Below are 18237 nucleotides of genomic sequence, written 5' to 3'. Positions count from 1 at the left end.
AATTTACAAAGAGAGCAAACAGAATCTAGTTGTAAAAAATCTCAAGAGAGAAGAAAAGAATAAATTCAAGTTAAGACTGTCCTTTAATATAAAATCACGAGTAAATTTCCTGTGGTCCTGACACAACTTTTTTTTTTAGTTGGAGTATAGTTGCTTTACAATGCTTTGTTAGTTTCTGCAGTACAGCGAAGTGAATCAGCTACATGAATCAGGATATATACATATATTCCCCCCTCCCTTGGACCTCCCTCCCACCCCACCCCGCAATCCCACCCATCTAGGTCATCACAGAGCACCAAGCTGAGCTCCCTGTGCTACAACTTTTTTTTTTTTACATCTTTATTGGAGTATAATTGCTTTACAATGGTGTGTTAGTTTCCGCTCCATAACAAAGTGAATCAGCTATACACATACACACGTTCCCACATCTCCTTCCTCTTGCGTCTCCCTCCCTCCCACCCTCCCTATCCCACCCTCCCAGGCGGTCACAAAGCACCGAGCTGATGTCCCTGTGCCATGCAGCTGCCTCCCACCAGCTATCTATTTTGTGCTACAACTTTTAACAAGAAAAAATGTTGACGTTTTGGTTTTCTTAGATTATGTTGTCCGCCGGTAGTACGAAAGAATTCACCCTAACATATCAGCACGACTTATCTTACCGTTTCTGCGTCTTTTTATATTACGCAGATAACTGGCACCCCTTTCCCTCACTGTACAAAATCTGTAAATAATTGTATTAAAAATTTTCTAGTCCAGACGCAAAAGAACCCTTTCCGGTACAAAGCCCACCTTTCCCCATGCGCATGCCCAGTGTACCCTACTGCTTTGCTCCGCTTTCATGCAGCTCAGACTGCAATCACCACGTAAGGGTATCCTGGAAACTGGGCTCCAGTTGGCTGATGCAAACAAGACTCGTGGGTTCCCAAGAGCTTTCGGGTACGTAAACTAAAAAGGGGTGATCAGTTTCAGCTCAAAAATTCCCATGGCCCAGAGCCCGAGTACACGCAGCAGCTGCTCCTACTCGTGGGGCCACAAGGAAGGGGAGGATGATGGGAGAAGACGAGCAACTAACTACAAGCCCCAGCATGCAATGCGCTATTTGGCTCCTGGAAAGAGGCCCGCGGTGCAGCGCGGTTCAGCCTCGGCCCAGAACGCGGGCGGAGCCCAAGATGCCGACTGTCCTCCAACCAGAATGCTCAGAATGAGGAAGACAGGTGTGGCGCTGTGAGCGAGCCCTTAGATCTCGTATCCAAGACTCTCCCTGTTTCTCCCTAGCTCCTGGCATGCTAGGTAGCGGTGTCTCTGTACGCCAGACTATTCCCCACAGGCCGGCATCGGCCCTCCGATGTTGCGTACGGTGTTGCCACGGAACGCCCGGAGCCGGATGTGACGTCGCCGTGGAGGAAGAAGGGAGAGGTGGAGCGTGGCGCGGTGACGTCCTTCCAACATGGCGGAGAGAGAGTGAAGAAACTGTTCCCCTTTGGGTTACTATAGGTGAGTTCTGTCTTCGCCCTCAGCCTGCTGTCCCCGCTCTCTCCAGACCCAGGGGCACTGGAGGGCAGGCTCCTTGGAGTTCGCGCTCAGGTCGGAGTGAAGGTGTTAGTGTGGAAAGCTTGGGCGAGGCAGCCCCCGTGTTGGCCTTGGCCACAACCTCTGCTGTGGGAATTCGCGGGAGTGGGAGCTCGGCGAAGGGCAGGGAGGCGGAAGCCAGGAGAGACCGGCTTTCGCAGTCACTCTCCGATGCCACCTCGAGTGGAGGCGGGGTAGGGAGGGGTGTGGCCTCCTGGGGCGAGTGACCTAACCTTTGACAACTCTTGGCCCTGCTGGTTCTCCGCCCCCTGGGCGCCCACCTTGCGTTTGAAGCCACTATGCTCCGAGGAAGCTAACAGGTTTCAGTGATTTGAGAGTTTTACATTTGATCTTAGCCAAAAGGCCGAGAAGCGATTGAGAGCAATTTTAAAGAACTCATACCGTGTCCTTTACCCCTTTGTCCCAAGAAATCATTTCTTAGTGGTTTATTAATTTTTTTCGTAATATACGTGTGCCTGCTGAGCTTGAAAGTCTGAAGGTTCAACTGATGCAAAAGCGTGAAATTTTGCGGTGCTTTTTGTTTTTCCACTTTGTGGAAAATGTTTTCGCACATCGCCATTTATTGACGTGTCCAAAGGATTGTGTTAGTTTACCAAGCTAAAATAAAAGCTAGAAAGACATTTATCCCTTCGGCAGTTTTATCCATATCTGTTTGATAAGAATTTTCTGGGGATATAAAATGAGAACAGACTTTGTTCTAGTTCATGTTCTGTGTCTCTTCACTCACCAATTGCTTGGGTGAAAAGTTTGATGAAAACTTAGGGTTACTGATTTACTATTTCTTTTTGTTTTTTAGAGCAAGGGTAAAATTCGATTCTGATATCAAAATGCAGTATTCGCACCACTGTGAGCACCTTTTAGAGAGACTGAACAAACAACGGGAAGCAGGTTTTCTTTGTGACTGCACCATAGTAATTGGGGAATTCCAGTTTAAAGCTCATAGGAATGTGCTTGCCTCGTTTAGTGAGTATTTTGGTGCGATCTACAGAAGCACTTCAGAGAACAATGTCTTTCTTGATCAGAGTCAGGTGAAGGCTGATGGATTTCAGAAACTGTTGGAATTTATATACACAGGAACTTTAAATCTTGACAGGTAAGGTACACATTTTATTTCCACTTATAAAAGCTGGTCAATAGTCTTTAGAGCTAAAGCAGATTAGTTTTTTTCCATTTAGTCCCTGAACTCTGAGTCTTCAAACATTGATGTGCACAGTATTGTTTTTAATAAAGAAGTCAGTGTCTCTGATTTGAGATAAACAGACCACATTTCATAAGCACAAAAAGTATAGATGTTAATACGATTAAAGTATGGTTTTTGATACATTTGATTTATCTACTGAAACAAAGCTTGTGATTTCAGTTATGTAAAGTTAAAGATCAAAATATGATGAATTTTAATTGAATTCCAATTTCCCCTTGCTTTTTGGTCTTTATGTTCCTCTGGTCTTCTCTCTCACTCTCTATCCCCTACCTCTTAAGGTGTTAGGGGTGGGGAGGTATAGGTGGAGAAAGAAGGAAGAATCTCTGTTCATTTAATAGTGCTCCCATTTCCAGCTGTAAATAGCAACCTGCAGGACCTCTTCCTGATCTTGATTTAGGAAAATAACTTCATTGGCGTGTTAATGGCCATGACTCCTGTTGCCTGGTAGAGCTATCAGTGCTAATGCTTAAGTCTGGTCTAAGATGCTAGGATGCTTCTCTGAGATGCTTAATGCTGTCACTGCACTGACAAGAAGTAGGTTCTGAGGAATCTGATAATGCAGGCATTTTGTGTCTTTCATACGTGATGAACTGTATAATTAGATTAATACTAATATGTTTACTCGTTGTTGAGGGAAAGGTGGTGGGGATAAAAGGAAAGAGAAACCAATCAACTTACTCCTGTCTTCTTTTCTCCATCTTTTATGAAAGTGTAAACATGAATAGATCATCATCTGACATAGAAAGATTATGGGCTTTAGAATTAGATCTTGCCTGTCAAGTCACCATGTCTCTGAGCAAGCTATAGCCTCTCTGGGCCTCAGTTTCTCCATTTGTAAAAATGAGATGATAACTACATTGGTTGTTACTGTGAAGATTTAGGATTTACTACCTCCCAATGAACATTACTTTCCTTCCTTTATTTCCTCTTCTCTATCCTACTCTACAAGCCCATTAATTCTGCATTTATTGGAGAAAAATTAGGGAAAAAACAAAAAAGGAAACACCTGAAATTCTGCCACCCACTGATAACCACTCTTAACACTTCGGTAAATATTCTTTCCTTGTTTTCCAGATGATCTCTATAGATACATGCATGTACACATTAAGCAAAGTTCTTCCCTCTCTTTACACTGCAGCTGATCGTGGAAATATACTTATTGAAAAGCTGGAATTAGGATGTTCCTTAATCCTATTGAAAAGGAACCATTCATGCTGTTTGGAATTGCTTTTAAATTTTGATGTAATGAAATTTTTGAGTCAGTTCCGTGTAAGTTGATTAAAGGAATAAAGCAGTGTCATAGATAAATGTCATATGATGTTATTTAAATTTACTGAATATTTGGCTATACAAGTGCCTCTGATCTAAAAATTTAGAATACATAATATAAAATAATCACAAAACCAGTGAATTTTGGTTGATCTTCAATTTAGTGGTTTCCCTTTTTCAAATAACTTTACCAAAAATCTTTTTTTTTTTTTTTTTTTGCGGTACGTGGGCCTCTCACTGCTGTGGTCTCTCCCGTTGCGGAGCACAAGGCTCCGGACGCACAGGCTCAGCGGCCATGGCTCACGGGCCCAGCCGCTCTGCGGCATGTGGGATGTGGGATCTTCCCAGACCGGGGCACGAACCCGTGTCCCCTGCATCGGCAGGCGGACTCTCAACCACTGCGCCACCAGGGAAGCCCCAAAAATCTTGAACTAATTGGAACACAATGAAGAGCGCCTTACTTTGACCCTTCATGCAAAAAACCAATGTGAAGAAGAGCCAGATGTTTGGCTCAATCTTCTTTTTTTTGATGTGGACCATTTTTAATGTCTTCATTGAATTTGTTACAACATTGCTTCTTTTTATGTTTTGTTTTTTTGGCCCCAAGGCATGTGGGATCTTAGCTCCCTGACCAGGAAATAAACCCGAACACCCTGCATGAGAAGGTGAAGTCTTAACCACTGGACTGCCAGGGAAGTCCCTGGCTCAGTCTTTTTTGATACATGTCTTTCCTGGGGAGCTGGGGAGCTAATTGTTTGAGCTCAGACACAAATGCAAGAGAAGACATATACCAAAAATAGAAAGTCTGTACAATTTAGTGATTAAGAAAACAGTAATAAAGAATTAAGTGGACTCAGGAGCTAGATTACCTTGGTCAAATCTTAGTTCTAACACTCTGTGATCTTGGACAAGTTGCTTAACTTCTTTGGACCTCTGATCCTTCATTTGTATGTAAAATGAGGATTATAATTGCTCATATAAAGCAGTTAGCCATATACCTGGCAATATGTAATTAAATGACTTTCAGTGACTATTCAAAAAGTGAAAGCAAGTTTGCAGGCACTTTAACTTCATGCTTATAAACAAAAGCAGATCAGTTATTGACATAAACAAATGCTGATTCTCTTAACTGTAACTGAGATTATAGGCTATCTGTGAAATAGATAAATAATTTGTATGAATTACTGTTTCAGTACTGAACAGTTAGTGTGTGACTCAATACTAGTTTGTATTGGTCTTAAAGGCTATCTCACCTTGTTGGTGATTCATTTTATGAAGCACTAAGCACAATTATAATTTGAGACCTAAGTATAATAAGTGATGGAGTAAATTTGGTTTTCATTCTAATAGTTTCTCTCATTTATTGTAACTTAATAATAGACTGTGTAACAGAATCAATAAAAATGCTTAAGAAACGTAATGTTTTTAGAGAGTGACAGTGCTATATACATGCAAAAAACATTTTGTATGGAAGATGAATAAGATTGTATTTATGTTTGGGGCATTCATGCTATATCTTTGCAAACAGGGAGTTAACTTGATTACAAAGATCATTCGTTATTTGCTCCAGAATTATAGCCAAAGGCCATAAGAAAAGACTATTGTAAGTAATGTTTTCTTAGCTAAGGGAGTCAGTTTACAAACAGATTGTTTTCCAAAAGTTTATTTGTAGTATGTTTAGGAACTTGGGATGGATTTTCCCAGAGAATAAAATGTTCACTAAAAGTGGTGATTAGGTTTCCAAACTAGCCTATAAATCTACTTAATTTTTCTGAAGAATTAAATAATATCTGGGGAAAATGACAAGTAGGAAGGTTACTTGAGGGTGTGTGTGTGTGTATATATGTGTATGTTTATGTATGTATCCATTGTCAGATAATTAAAAGGGCATATTTTTAGTGTTAATACCAACTCAGCTCTCTGACTTTACAGCTAAGAAAATAGAAGCACCCAAAGATGCTGATTTATTCTAATTAATTCAGCTAGTGATCCAGAGCCATTGCTAGTGTAACTGAACAGCCAGCCTTTCACTACATTGTAAACTTCTGGAGGGCAGAGACTATTTGATATTTCTTAATATCGCTCTCAGTACCACACATGGTAAATGCTCAGTAAATTTTTTTTTCTTTTTCTTTTCTTTTTTTTCCATATTTTATTCAATACATATAACAATACATATTAAAAGATTTAACAGTAAGGAGATTTTTAATTTTTTGCTTTTATAAATTGCTTTTCTTTTTAAAAAATTTTTTTAAAAAGTAAGCTGCAGGCTTTGGCTTTGGCTTGGAAAATACCAGGGGAGTGGGGGGCATAAACCTGAGGCTGCTGCCCCTTATCTGCCTTCACAGTACTGTCCCCTTCTCCCAGCTCCTCCCTGACTGTGTGAGCCAGGCCTCAGACCTTCCAGCTAACCACTTCCCATGAGCCACTACTCTGATGTCAGCCTATAGCCAAAGGAGCTGGGTGTCTGGGCCTGGTGACCAACGCTTTGCCACCCACTCAGTCAGGGTGCTCCCCACCTGCAGGCAGGCGGCAACACCCTATCTGCTACCATCAGCCCCTTCCACAGCCCACTGCCCCACCCCTCCCTGTCTAGCCCAGCCACATGTAGCTCTGCCCCATCCAGGGATGCTCTCCTCAGAGATGGGCCAGCAGGGCCGCCACAGCCCCTCTGGTAGGCAAAGACTCTGGAAACTTCTGGGGTCCTGTGTTCAGCCATGTGATCCCAGGGGTGCACATGGGCCCCTTGGGTATCTGAACAGAAGGGCAGGGGAGGGAGGGCCGCACCCCTGCAGTCCTGCTCTGCTGGTCTAATGGGCAGCTGCCCACCCTACCCCACCCCGCACTGCAGGCTCCTGAGTTGGCAGATTAAGCATTTTATAAAGTGAAATGCTCAGTAAATATTGATTCGAATGTTGAACATTAATTTTTTCTATATAACTCTAATATGACAAACTCTCTAGCTAATTTGGATTGGGGATCATACACAAAAAAAGCTGGGAAGGTTGCTAGAGAGAGCTTAATGCATTCTAAAACCTTGTTCTTCCAAACGTGATCCATGGACCAGCAGCATTGGCATCACCAGGGCGTATGTTAGAAATGCAGATGCTCAGGCCCAAAGCAGACCTGCTGAATCAGAATCTACATTTAACAAATCCCTGGGTGACTCACATGCACAGGAAAGTTTGAGAAGTGCAGTTGAAGTTCTTCACAGGGGAGCAGAGGAAGATAATAATTTCTTTAGACTCTTCTTGTTGCCAGTCCAGAAAAGTTGGTTGGTATCTGAAGAGGCCTCAGGAGAAATGGGAGGAGGCAGTAAATTGCTAACAGCCACTTTCGTGTTCCAGCTGTTTTCTTAACAAGTAGAAATTTTAACATTTTGTTTTTCCATGGTTGTACATATGAATAATCCATTACTTTTCATCTTTTCAAGTTCTGTAAAACTGGAGATTTTTGCCTAAACATTCTGAGTGAATAAATTTTTTATAAATTTGTTCTCTTAGGCCTTTTGTATCATTCTACTTCATTAGGTCTTTAAAAGACAAATATTTGTGTAGCTCTGTTTCAAAAACGTTTTTTCTTTGATCAGAACATTGTCATTTAGCCTTGTTTCCTTACAGTTGGAATGTTAAAGAAATCCATCAGGCTGCTGACTATCTCAAAGTGGAAGAGGTGGTCACTAAATGTAAAATAAAGATGGAAGATTTTGCTTTTATTGCTAATCCCTCTTCTACAGAGATATCTAGTATTACCGGAAACATTGAATTGAATCAACAGACTTGTCTCCTTACTCTACGAGATTATAACAGTCGGGAGAAATCAGAAGGGTCTACAGATTTAGTTCAGGCAAATCCTAAACAAGGGGCTTTAGCAAAGAAGTCATCTCAAAGTAAAAAGAAGAAGAAGGCCTTCAACTCCCAGAAAACAGGGCAGAATAAAACAGTGCAATATCCCAGTGACATTTTAGAGAATGCATCAGTTGAAGTATATCTAGATGCAAATAAATTGTCCACACCTGTAATAGAACAAGTTGCACAAAGAAATAATTCAGAACTTGAGTTGACATCAGTTGTGGAAAATACTTTTCCAGCACAAGATATTGTGCAAACTGTCACAGTGAAACGGAAACGTGGAAAATCACAGCCAAACTGTGCTCTGAAAGAACACTCTATGTCTAATATAGCCAGTGTCAAGAACTCTTACGAGCTGGAGAGCTCCGGGGAAGAGCTGGATCAGAGGTATTCCAAGGCCAAACCAATGTGTAACACGTGTGGGAAAGTATTTTCAGAAGCCAGCAGCTTGCGAAGGCACATGAGAATACATAAAGGAGTCAAACCTTATGTCTGCCACTTGTGTGGAAAGGCATTTACCCAATGTAACCAGCTGAAAACGCATGTAAGAACTCATACAGGTAAGACTGGTTTGTGGAAAGTATAATTGTTTTTATATTGTGACCGAAATAATATTTTTATAAACATATTAACATACAGTGTTGACTGTGATCAAAATTTGGTATATACTTGTATTCATAAAAGTATTGAGCATGTTAGACTTGAAAATGTCTTTGTAATTGTGACCAAGTATTTAATGGCTATTTGTTTTGTTGTAACTGATACTCTGAAGTCCCAGTGTGTGAACTCTTTAAACCATTTTCCCTCACAATTAAAATAAGCATAAATTTAGTTCTACCTTGCTAAATATTTAACAGACAATATATTAAAACTGATAAAAAGTAATTACAACTCAGGCTGATTCTCAGATTTTACCAACACATCTCACCACCTGTTTCTTTGTCGAACTTCTGAACATAAATTATATATACATTCCTTCCTCAGCCTCTATATTTACCTTTATTGGTACACTTAGATTTGTGCTTTTTAAGATGCATTATGTATTTCTCTGATTGATAACTTTTCACTATTATGGACTAAGAAACACTAATTTCTTTTAACTCTACTGGTGGTTTCAGTAATCAATCTGGAAAAATACCCTATTTGCTTTTTTACTTCTAGAGTTAATATTTTCTGAATACTGAAACTAGTACTGGTTGATGAACTCTTTTGAAAGCTTGTATGGCTTAAGCAACTAAAACAATATTTCCTTCTAAATATAAATTTTATTTACTTTTCTTTTAGGTGAGAAGCCATACAAATGTGAATTGTGTGATAAAGGATTTGCTCAGAAATGCCAGCTAGTCTTCCATAGTCGCATGCATCATGGTGAGGAAAAACCCTATAAATGTGATGTATGCAATTTACAATTTGCAACTTCTAGCAATCTCAAGATTCATGCAAGGTAAAAATAAAAACAAAAAAACAGATGTTTGATCTTTGAGTCTGTCATTCACTATAGCCTTAAATAGACTATTGTATGAGAATTCAGGACAGTAGAGTTCTAATTGTGGTACCACCACACAGTATTCTTTTTTTTTTTTTTTTTTTTTTTTTTACACAGTATTCTTAGTACAGTGAAGGAACCGCAAGGGAGCCATGGTGCCTGGAGGGGAATAGTGAGGGAGGGAAATAAGATCAGAATGGTGTTAGGGTGTCCAGATGGTGAAGGTTTTGTAGGTCATTATAAAGCTTTTACTCGAGAATGAGAAGTAAGTGATGTAATCTTGCTTGCATTGTAAGAGGATCACTGTGGATGCTATGTTAAGCAAAAGATTGTAGGATTGCCAGAGTGAAAGCAAAGTTACCAGTTAGGAAGCTATAGATAAAACCCAAGTGAGAGTGACAGTGTTCAGGTCCGAGAGATAGCAGTGGAAGAGATAAGTGGTAGTCAGATTCTGGATGTATTTTAAAGGTACAACAAACAGAATTTGCTGCACATTGGATGTGGGGTATGAAAGAAAAAAAGAAGAGTAGAATTAAAAATGATTCTCAGGTTTTGAGCCTGAGCATCTGAAAAGATAGAATTACCATTAACTGAAGTGGAGATTTGTGGACAAAGCAGTTGAAGTAGGAGTACAGGAGTTGAGTAGAGTTCTGATCATGTTAAATTTGAGATGACTATTAGACATCTGAATGGAAACGTGTATTAGATAGTTGGTTATCTAAGTCTGGAAGTCGGGACTGGTTTGAGTAGATAGTATTTAAAGTCATAACATTAGATGAGGTCACCAAGAGAATGAAGATGGATAAAAAAGAGATCAAAGGATGGAGTCATAAGGCACACTAACTAAGAGTTCTGGGAGATGGGCAAGTCACTATAAGTGACTAGGAAGGACCAACCAATATAGGGGCAAACCAGAAGATTGGGCTGTCTTGGAATCCCGGTGGAGGAAATGATTTCAGAGGGAGTAATCATTGTGTCAAATTCTGATAGGGAGATTAAGAGTGAGAATTGACTATTGGATTTGGCAAAGTGAGAGGTTAGCAGTGGTTTTGACAAAAGCAGTGTTAGCAGAGGCTAGTAGAGAAGAAATGAAAGTAGAACCATTGGAGACTCAAGATTTTACTAAAGGGGAACAGAAAATAGAGGAGCAAGTAAGGTCAGGGGTCTTTTTTTTTTTTAAGATGGGAGATATTTCAGTATATTTGTATGCTACGATCCAAAGGGGAGGTGAAACTAGATGATATAGGATGGAGGAAATTGCAAGAGTGATCACTGAGTAGGCAAGGAGGATAGTATCTTAAGTATATAAACTGGAGTACTTGGATTCAGAAGAACTGTCATTCTCATATTAGAGTTAAGAAAAGCAAACCCTATAGATACAGATGCCTATAGGTGGAGATTTGTGTGGTAGAAATTTACTTCTGATTCCTTAAATTTTTCTCAGTGAAACAGGAAGCAAGGACATCAGCTGAGAGTGAGGATGGGTGAGGAGGTGCTGAAGGTTTGAGGAAAGAGTTTTGAAGATTGAGTGAATGGACAGACAAAAATAATTGCCTGCAGTATTATGGGCACACTTGACTACCACATAAGGCTGATGGCAAAACTTTGAACTAGTCTCAGAACTAATGTTTTGAAAACCAAAACATTTATTCTTGACAGTATACATTGAAAACTGTTGATTTTAAATACATATTGTTGATCTGTTAAGATGAAATGAAATAAGATACTGCATGAAGAATTTGTATGAAAAATGTTTGCTGTGTGGCATGATCCTTAGATTGTTTTACTTGCCAGCGTGTATCTTTATATTTATTTACTAACAGGAAGCATAGTGGAGAGAAGCCATATGTATGTGATAGGTGCGGACAGCGATTTGCCCAAGCCAGCACATTGACCTATCATGTTCGAAGGCATACGGGAGAAAAGCCTTATGTGTGTGACACCTGTGGGAAGGCATTTGCTGTCTCTAGTTCTCTTATTACTCATTCTCGAAAACATACCGGTAAGGATTTGACACAGAGGTGGCTTAAAACAAGGAAAGTTGTAAATAAAAGAAAAAGGGAAATTGAGCCTTTACAAAAAGTAGGTTATAGGCTTTGTAGTTATATCTGTTGTGTCTGTGCTTCTTGAAGCTTTTTGTGTTTCTGATTTTCACATAAATATTAGATATGAAAGCAGACTTATTTTCTAGAATAATACACAGTGGGTGAAATTTTTTATCATGTAACTTATATACATTAAAATCAGATAATTTTGACAATATATAAACTTGAGTTAATAAGACATTTTTTATGACCTTAGAAGAACTCCTTAGGGTCTTGAAGCTTCATTTCCCTTGGATAAAACTGTAGAGTTAAGGGGTTGGGGTGAATTTGGGTAGAACGTTGATTTAATAACTTCTTAGGACTTTTTCTACAGACATTGTAAGATGTGCAAATTAAATAGATACTTCAAACCCAAAGTATCAATTTTGAAGCAAAACCTGTTGTTCAAAAATTTTCATTTTTTTGTAGGGTAATTTTTTAATAGATCTTTCCTAAATGATTTTATTCCCCTTTAATAATCTTATAGATAGCAAAAATTGAAATATGGATTGATGAATTTTCATGTTTTTAATTATATAAAAATCAGACTTTTTGCCCACCTCTAGTCTACTAGAAGGATATTTGGAGAAAGTTTTATTATATGAAAAGCATCAGGTTACATGCACAGTGTAAAGTAATTACTAATGTTCATTTAAGTTGGATCACATTGAAAATACCTCTGAAATACAATACAAAGAGGTTTTAATTTAAATAATATTTTAGAACAGCTTACTTTAGATTATTGTAATTGATAAATATTATATTGGTATAGTACACCACTTCGCTATCTTTTATTTTCCATCTAGGTGAAAAACCATACATATGTGGTATTTGTGGGAAAAGTTTTATTTCCTCAGGAGAGCTCAACAAACACTTTCGATCCCATACAGGTCTGTGTTTAGGGAGAACGTATTATTTTTTGTTCTCTCTAATTTCTTTTTATGTAAACCTTGACTTTAAACCATTATGGACTAGATGGTATCTAATCATACTCTAACTGTAGCTATATTTTAATGTATGAATATCAACTTTTTATTTGTTTATTTTTGTTTTTTTAGTTGTTTGGATTATGGATTAAATTTGGTCAAGAATTGTGTAGATTTTCTAAGAACTGTGCCAGATAATCAATGGTTTTTAAATGATTTGGATAAAATTACACAGATAATACCAAAAAATGAAAAGGAATAGATAATACCAAGATAATATCAGATTTTCTTATTAAACAATGTTCAGTATGCACGTTTTAGGAATATATTTTAATATTGACATGGTTATTGTAAAAAGTAGTATATAAGTAGTATGAAGAAAATATGAAATACACACAAAAATTTTTAAAACAAAGGAGAACACCACTTTGAAAATGTACTGTACTTTTTCTTTCTAAAAGTTATTTCTTGTAATCCCTATCTAGTATTGTGTGAGCACCTAGTAGTAAACAGTTAATAAGTTTACTGGCAACTTCTATATCCTCAGTTCCTTACTTTTGCATTATAAAGCAATGAACAGTTCTCATTTCAAAAGAATTATAATTTTGTAGTATTTTTATTCTGTGAGTATTTTTAAAGGATTTTCTAATTTATACGCTACCTGAGAGCAGAAACCATAATTACGCATTTTTCCTCCAGCTACATCTCTTAGCCAGAGTCTGGCATATAATTGGCACTCACTAAATGTCTGATAGAAATAAAAAAGTAAGTTTTTTTTAGTTTGAAGGTTCTGTTAGTGAAAATGCTCGATTTTTCCTTGAAATAGGTACACTTTGTATTATAAAGGAATGGAGTGCCTATGCGTATAGAAGTTTTCATTTCACTATATTAGAACCAAGAGATTAAAATGGTAACTTGAAACTAAATTTAAACAATATAATGTTTGCATTGTGTTCGTGAACATTGATATTTTTGCCTTAGTAGCTTCTGAAATACTGAGATTTTAATTTTTTAACTTGTTTTTCAGGAGAAAGACCATTTATCTGTGAATTATGTGGAAATTCTTACACAGATATTAAAAATTTAAAGAAGCACAAAACAAAAGTCCATTCTGGTAAATGCTTCTGTTTTTTAAAAATTTGGTGCTCTCATATTTGTACTATTCCTTAAAATGTTGAGATACACATTGTAACAGTTTATATTAGATATATATTTTTAAAAACTAGGTGCACACGTATGAGGAAGGTAGCTTTATAATGTGCAGATGAGTTCACTCTGAATTTCTTTCCATATTGACCTTGTAATAAACATTGCTTGAAATACTTCCTCCTTTAAAAACCTGATATATATATATATATAAAGCAATTAAACTCCAATAAAGATGTTAATAAATAAATAACCTGATATATGAACGATTGCAAGAATGAGAGAATACATAAACAACTATATATCACTCTTTCCCATACTAGAATCTAGGTTAACTGGGGTTTACTGTAGTTATGCGAAGAAAGGAGCATCATGAACGCTAGTCCAAAAATGTATAAGAGGAAATAGGGAAACAGGTATCCCCAAATTGTTATGATGCATGAAATGGAAAGCCAGACTACATAATTTTTAGTCTGTTATTTAAAATGAATCCTTGAGAAAGTTTCACTGTGCTTACCATTCTGTCATGATTAGAAACAAAACACTAGTCTTCTTCACTGTGTAGAGATGATAGTCTTTGATAGTAAATATAAACATCGTAAGGATTGAGGTAGTGATGTCTGAAAACTTCAGTGAGTCATTAATTCAACAGGCATTTATTAAATACCTCTAAAGTACACATAACTATGCAGGGTACATGAAGTTGAGCAAGGCATAGTCCTAGTCCTCAGAGAGCTTACCATCTGGTGTGGGAGACCAGAAATCTACATAAATAACTGATTACAACACAAAATACAGGATATAATAGAGATGCAAGAATACTGAAGAAGAGATTAAGCCCTTCTGAGGTGAGTATTGGAAAGGCTTAATTCTAGGGAAACTGAAAGGTGGAGAAGAGTTCAAAGGGTGGAGATGGGAAAGGGAATGTTCATCCCAGGCAGAGAGAATATTGTGAAGAGAGTCATCGCAACAAGAGAGCGCAGGTTGTATTCTTGGCTGGCTGAACTGAAGAATAGTCTGGCAAAAACAGAATCATAACTTTAAAAAAGCAAATATGCAGTTTTGTCTAACAAGGTTAGTGAGATTGAAATCACGTCAGTACTTGGAAGTGAGAAGAGCGTGCGTGGTAAAGCTAGTGGAAAATTTGAAGGGAAAAATGTATCTTTAGTCAGTGGGGTAATTACTCCCTTGAGTAACACAGAATTTCTTCTGAAAATAAATGAAAGTGCCATACCTCTGAACTTGAACTCACAGAATAATATGAACTATTCATTAATACATTCACTGAATAAACTGGGTACTTACTATGTGTGTAGCACTATAAGGTACTTTGAAGGAATCAGAGAAGTATAATTAGACATTTACTTTGAAGGAATTTATAGTCTGTTGAGCATTCAAGGCACACCTAAGTAGAATGTTACATACCAGTAAGATAGACAGATGTCACAAGGTGGTATATGAAAAACTGACAAATGAGTGATAAAGTAGATAGGAAACAGCTTACCCTGGTCTAGCACAGTTAAGTCCATTTTTATAATGGTGCTTAAACCTAATCTTGAGGCCCCGTAATGGATTTGTATAGATAATGCTAAGGGCAAATCAGCAAAAAGGAAACTGTGTGACTAAAGCTGTGGGGCTGAAATGCAAGTTCTGGGGGTGGTAAATAGATTGAGTCTTCCTCATGGTTTTTGTTTTGTTTTTAAAGATGGTGAATTTTTTTATCTTCCATTTCAGGTACAGATAAAATTCTAGATTCCAGTATAGAGGATCATCCCTTGAGTGAACAAGATTCCATACAAAAAAGTCCTTTATCAGAAACTTTGGATGTGAAGCCTTCTGATATGACTTTACCACTAACTCTTCCACTTGGGACTGAGGACCACCACATGCTTCTGCCTGTTACAGATAATCAGTCTCCTACATCAGATACATTGTTGAGGTCAACTGTGAACGGGTATTCAGAACCACAATTGATTTTTTTACAACAATTATACTGACTTTGTGAGGAATATGGAATTGCTAAATCGTCTCTGGTAGTAAACATAAACATCTCTGGTAAGGTGCATATATTCATATTAAATTAACCCTTCATTTGAGTTGTGGCCATTATTTTTCATTCACTGAAGTAAAAGCACCTGATGCTGCATCATAACTGTGCAATGCTTATTTTGATATTTGGCTTTTATGTCTACATTATACACACAGCTTTTAAAGGAATGAATTATACTACAGTAGCACTATTTGGGGTGGATAAGTTTTACTATCTTTTAGAGCTGCCTTAATTCCATATTTATTTTCATTTTAGAATTGCCTTTCATTTACTCAAGTGGAATCTATCAGTTTATGATTCACTTATGACCTGTGGGATGTGTTTATTTTCTTCCCCTCAAAATTTAAACAAAATCCATAATAGTATCAGCCCAAGAGTGGTGCTGTTACTAAGCGCCACAGACCAGTACATAAACTATGGGGAAAAAAAATTCGTATCTCTGCCTAAGAAAATTTAGGTACTGAGTAAGAATTGTGCTATTTCTCTATTAATATAGTCCATTGGAGGTAACTTTTCTAATGAAACAAAAAGTGCTTCTCTTAAAAACTAGAAAACTATGTATAAATTTTGTTCATTTAGAACTCAGTATTCTGGATAAAACCAATGGTCAGTACTTTTGATTTGAATTATCTGAGACTACATTTTCAAAGTGAATTTTAAATAGATATTTGGTGTTTTTATCTTATTAAAGACAGTTTCAGATTTGATGCAGATTGTTTTAATAGGTTTCTAGATTACTGGAGATGAGGAAAATATACTGAGTTTTGATAATTTTTGATAAGCCTCTCATATTCTTATGCACTTTTTAAAATATAAAATCCTAAGAAGAATTTTCTAAATAGAAACTTAATGCATAGTATAAAACACTTGTCTTCTGAATTTGTAATTATATTCATAAATAGTTAAGAAATTAACTTCAGTTATAAGTGAACATTTGAGTTATCAGAAAGCCAGTTTATTAAACATTTTATACTTGAGTTTTCTGTAAGTTTCGAGTTTTACATTTTTATAGATTAAACCACAACAGTTCATGGTGGTCGTAGTTTCACAGTAGTCCTTTTCCTTCCTAATGAACTTAGAAAATTCAGATTTATTCTGATATTTACTACCACTCTTCCCCCTCCCATTTTTCCCACATATTGATTTATTTCACTGCCTAATCTTTGGACAGTAAATTATCAGTTCCTCAAAGTCAGTTCCTATACTGCTGATCAGACACCATGGTGACATTATTTCTTATTTCTGCCGTGCATCATTTGTTTTCTGCTTTTAAACTATACCTGTAACAAAATTAATGTATTTTCTATTGGTATTGATTTCTTTAGTTGTATTTTCTCTGGGGTTCCTAGTCATAGGAACCAAGTAGAAGACTTAGTAAAACTAAATTCTTCTAAACTGTAGAGATCATCACCATTTTACAGCACATGCAGCATTTTTACAATAAATTGCCACCAGTGGGATTGACTTAATTAAATAGAGTTTGAAATACTGCCTTTGTATAACATACATCAAACTTAGTATTTAATTTATCTAAGAAATCTAATTATGCATATGTATTAATTTAATATACTGGGTTTAAATACAATTTATAAAGTTATAAAAATGTTCAACTAATCTATTCTGGCTTAAATTCAATAGGAATTTATTGGAATGTGAAGAAATTAAAGAAAATTAAGACTCAGCCTTTTTAAGAAGTCTGCTGAAATGGAGAGGCTATATTTAATTCACATCTTCATTAATCCAAGCATCTAATGAACAAAATTTCTTTTTAAAAGCTGCTGTAGTGATGTCATAATTCTGTAAGGGTAGTAGTTACCAAATTTCCTCTAACATGATGATAATTAGCATTTGCCTTTACATAAATTAGTCTTTAAATTTATTATATTTAGGATTATTGGAGTGACTTAAGTTGATCTATTCTCTTCATCACATTATCTGCTTCTTAGCTAAAATAATTTTATTTTAAATTGACATGGCTTGACGCTCTTCCAGAATGACATGTAAAGAAAGCTTGAAGACTGAGTATCTTTGTCTTGTCATTCTTCTCATAATGCTGTATTATTCTTTATCATAATATGCATGTATTTTAGTTGTATCTGCTATCATTGTAACACTCACAATTATCAGTTAAGTTCATCTTTAAATATATTTGCTACAATGCAGTGTTTTGGGAAAGTTCTATTCTTAATTATGTAAGTATTACTAAGTTTTTTGAAAGTCTTTTTAGGATGCTGAACATCTTATTGAGAAATTATTTTCTAAGTTAATTTTGTTTTGTATTTGTATTAGATTATTCTTTCTGTATCGTTAGGTTTTAGGCTTTTTAAAAAACCATAGATTATATATAAATGATTTTTTGCTGGTATTTGTTTTATGTTTAATTTCATAGAATGATTTTGATAGACAGATTTTAGAAAATTGTTTTATTTTTTTCAAAAGAAAAGGTTCTGTCATTTCTCTTGCAACAATAGTGTGTCACTTTTCTGTATGTTTCATTTCTACAGCAATTGTACAAATGAGAGTAGTTGAAATGTGCTTATATAAAGACAATCTACATGTACTCATTTTTTTAAATATCCTAGAACAGTAACTGACATTTGATGCATATGAGAAACATAGCTTAAAAATAGTGGT

At 36.6% G+C, this 18237-nt stretch overlaps 1 protein-coding gene across 3 annotated transcripts; it reads left to right on the top strand.

The window, feature by feature from the left end:
* The first annotated feature begins 1399 nt into the window (after window positions 1–1399).
* MYNN (myoneurin) lies at window positions 1400–17968 on the top strand. 3 transcript variants are annotated; one of them, XR_009519306.1, is made up of 9 exons: window positions 1400–1494; window positions 2387–2683; window positions 7681–8471; window positions 9196–9355; window positions 11221–11399; window positions 12288–12371; window positions 13435–13521; window positions 15288–15608; window positions 17242–17968. XR_009519306.1 is itself a non-coding variant. In XM_060011160.1 (8 exons), exons 2-8 carry the CDS (start codon window positions 2418–2420, stop codon window positions 15548–15550), a joined length of 1830 nt encoding a protein of 609 aa, XP_059867143.1. In that variant the 5' UTR covers window positions 1400–1494; window positions 2387–2417; the 3' UTR covers window positions 15551–17968. The 3 variants fall into 3 exon arrangements, 1 of the variants encoding a protein (XP_059867143.1); XR_009519307.1 differs by lacking the exon at window positions 12288–12371; XM_060011160.1 differs by having other exon boundaries at window positions 15288–17968.
* The last annotated feature ends 269 nt before the right edge of the window (window positions 17969–18237 follow it).

This window comes from Delphinus delphis, chromosome 4, assembly GCF_949987515.2.
Source record: "Delphinus delphis chromosome 4, mDelDel1.2, whole genome shotgun sequence".
NCBI classification, from domain to species: domain Eukaryota; kingdom Metazoa; phylum Chordata; class Mammalia; order Artiodactyla; family Delphinidae; genus Delphinus; species Delphinus delphis.
The sequence above is the reverse complement of the archived record's forward strand: the minus strand, read 5'-3'. Positions and strand labels throughout refer to the sequence as shown.

Excerpts from the sequence above, each read along its gene's own strand:
- MYNN (XM_060011160.1), top strand. The coding sequence starts at position 2,418 with ATGCAGTATTCGCACCACTGTGAGCACCTTTTAGAGAGACTGAACAAA. Across the intron at positions 2,684-7,680 it reads GGAACTTTAAATCTTGACAG|TTGGAATGTTAAAGAAATCC; the intron begins GTAAGGTACACA and ends GTTTCCTTACAG. Across the intron at positions 12,372-13,434 it reads ACACTTTCGATCCCATACAG|GAGAAAGACCATTTATCTGT; the intron begins GTCTGTGTTTAG and ends CTTGTTTTTCAG.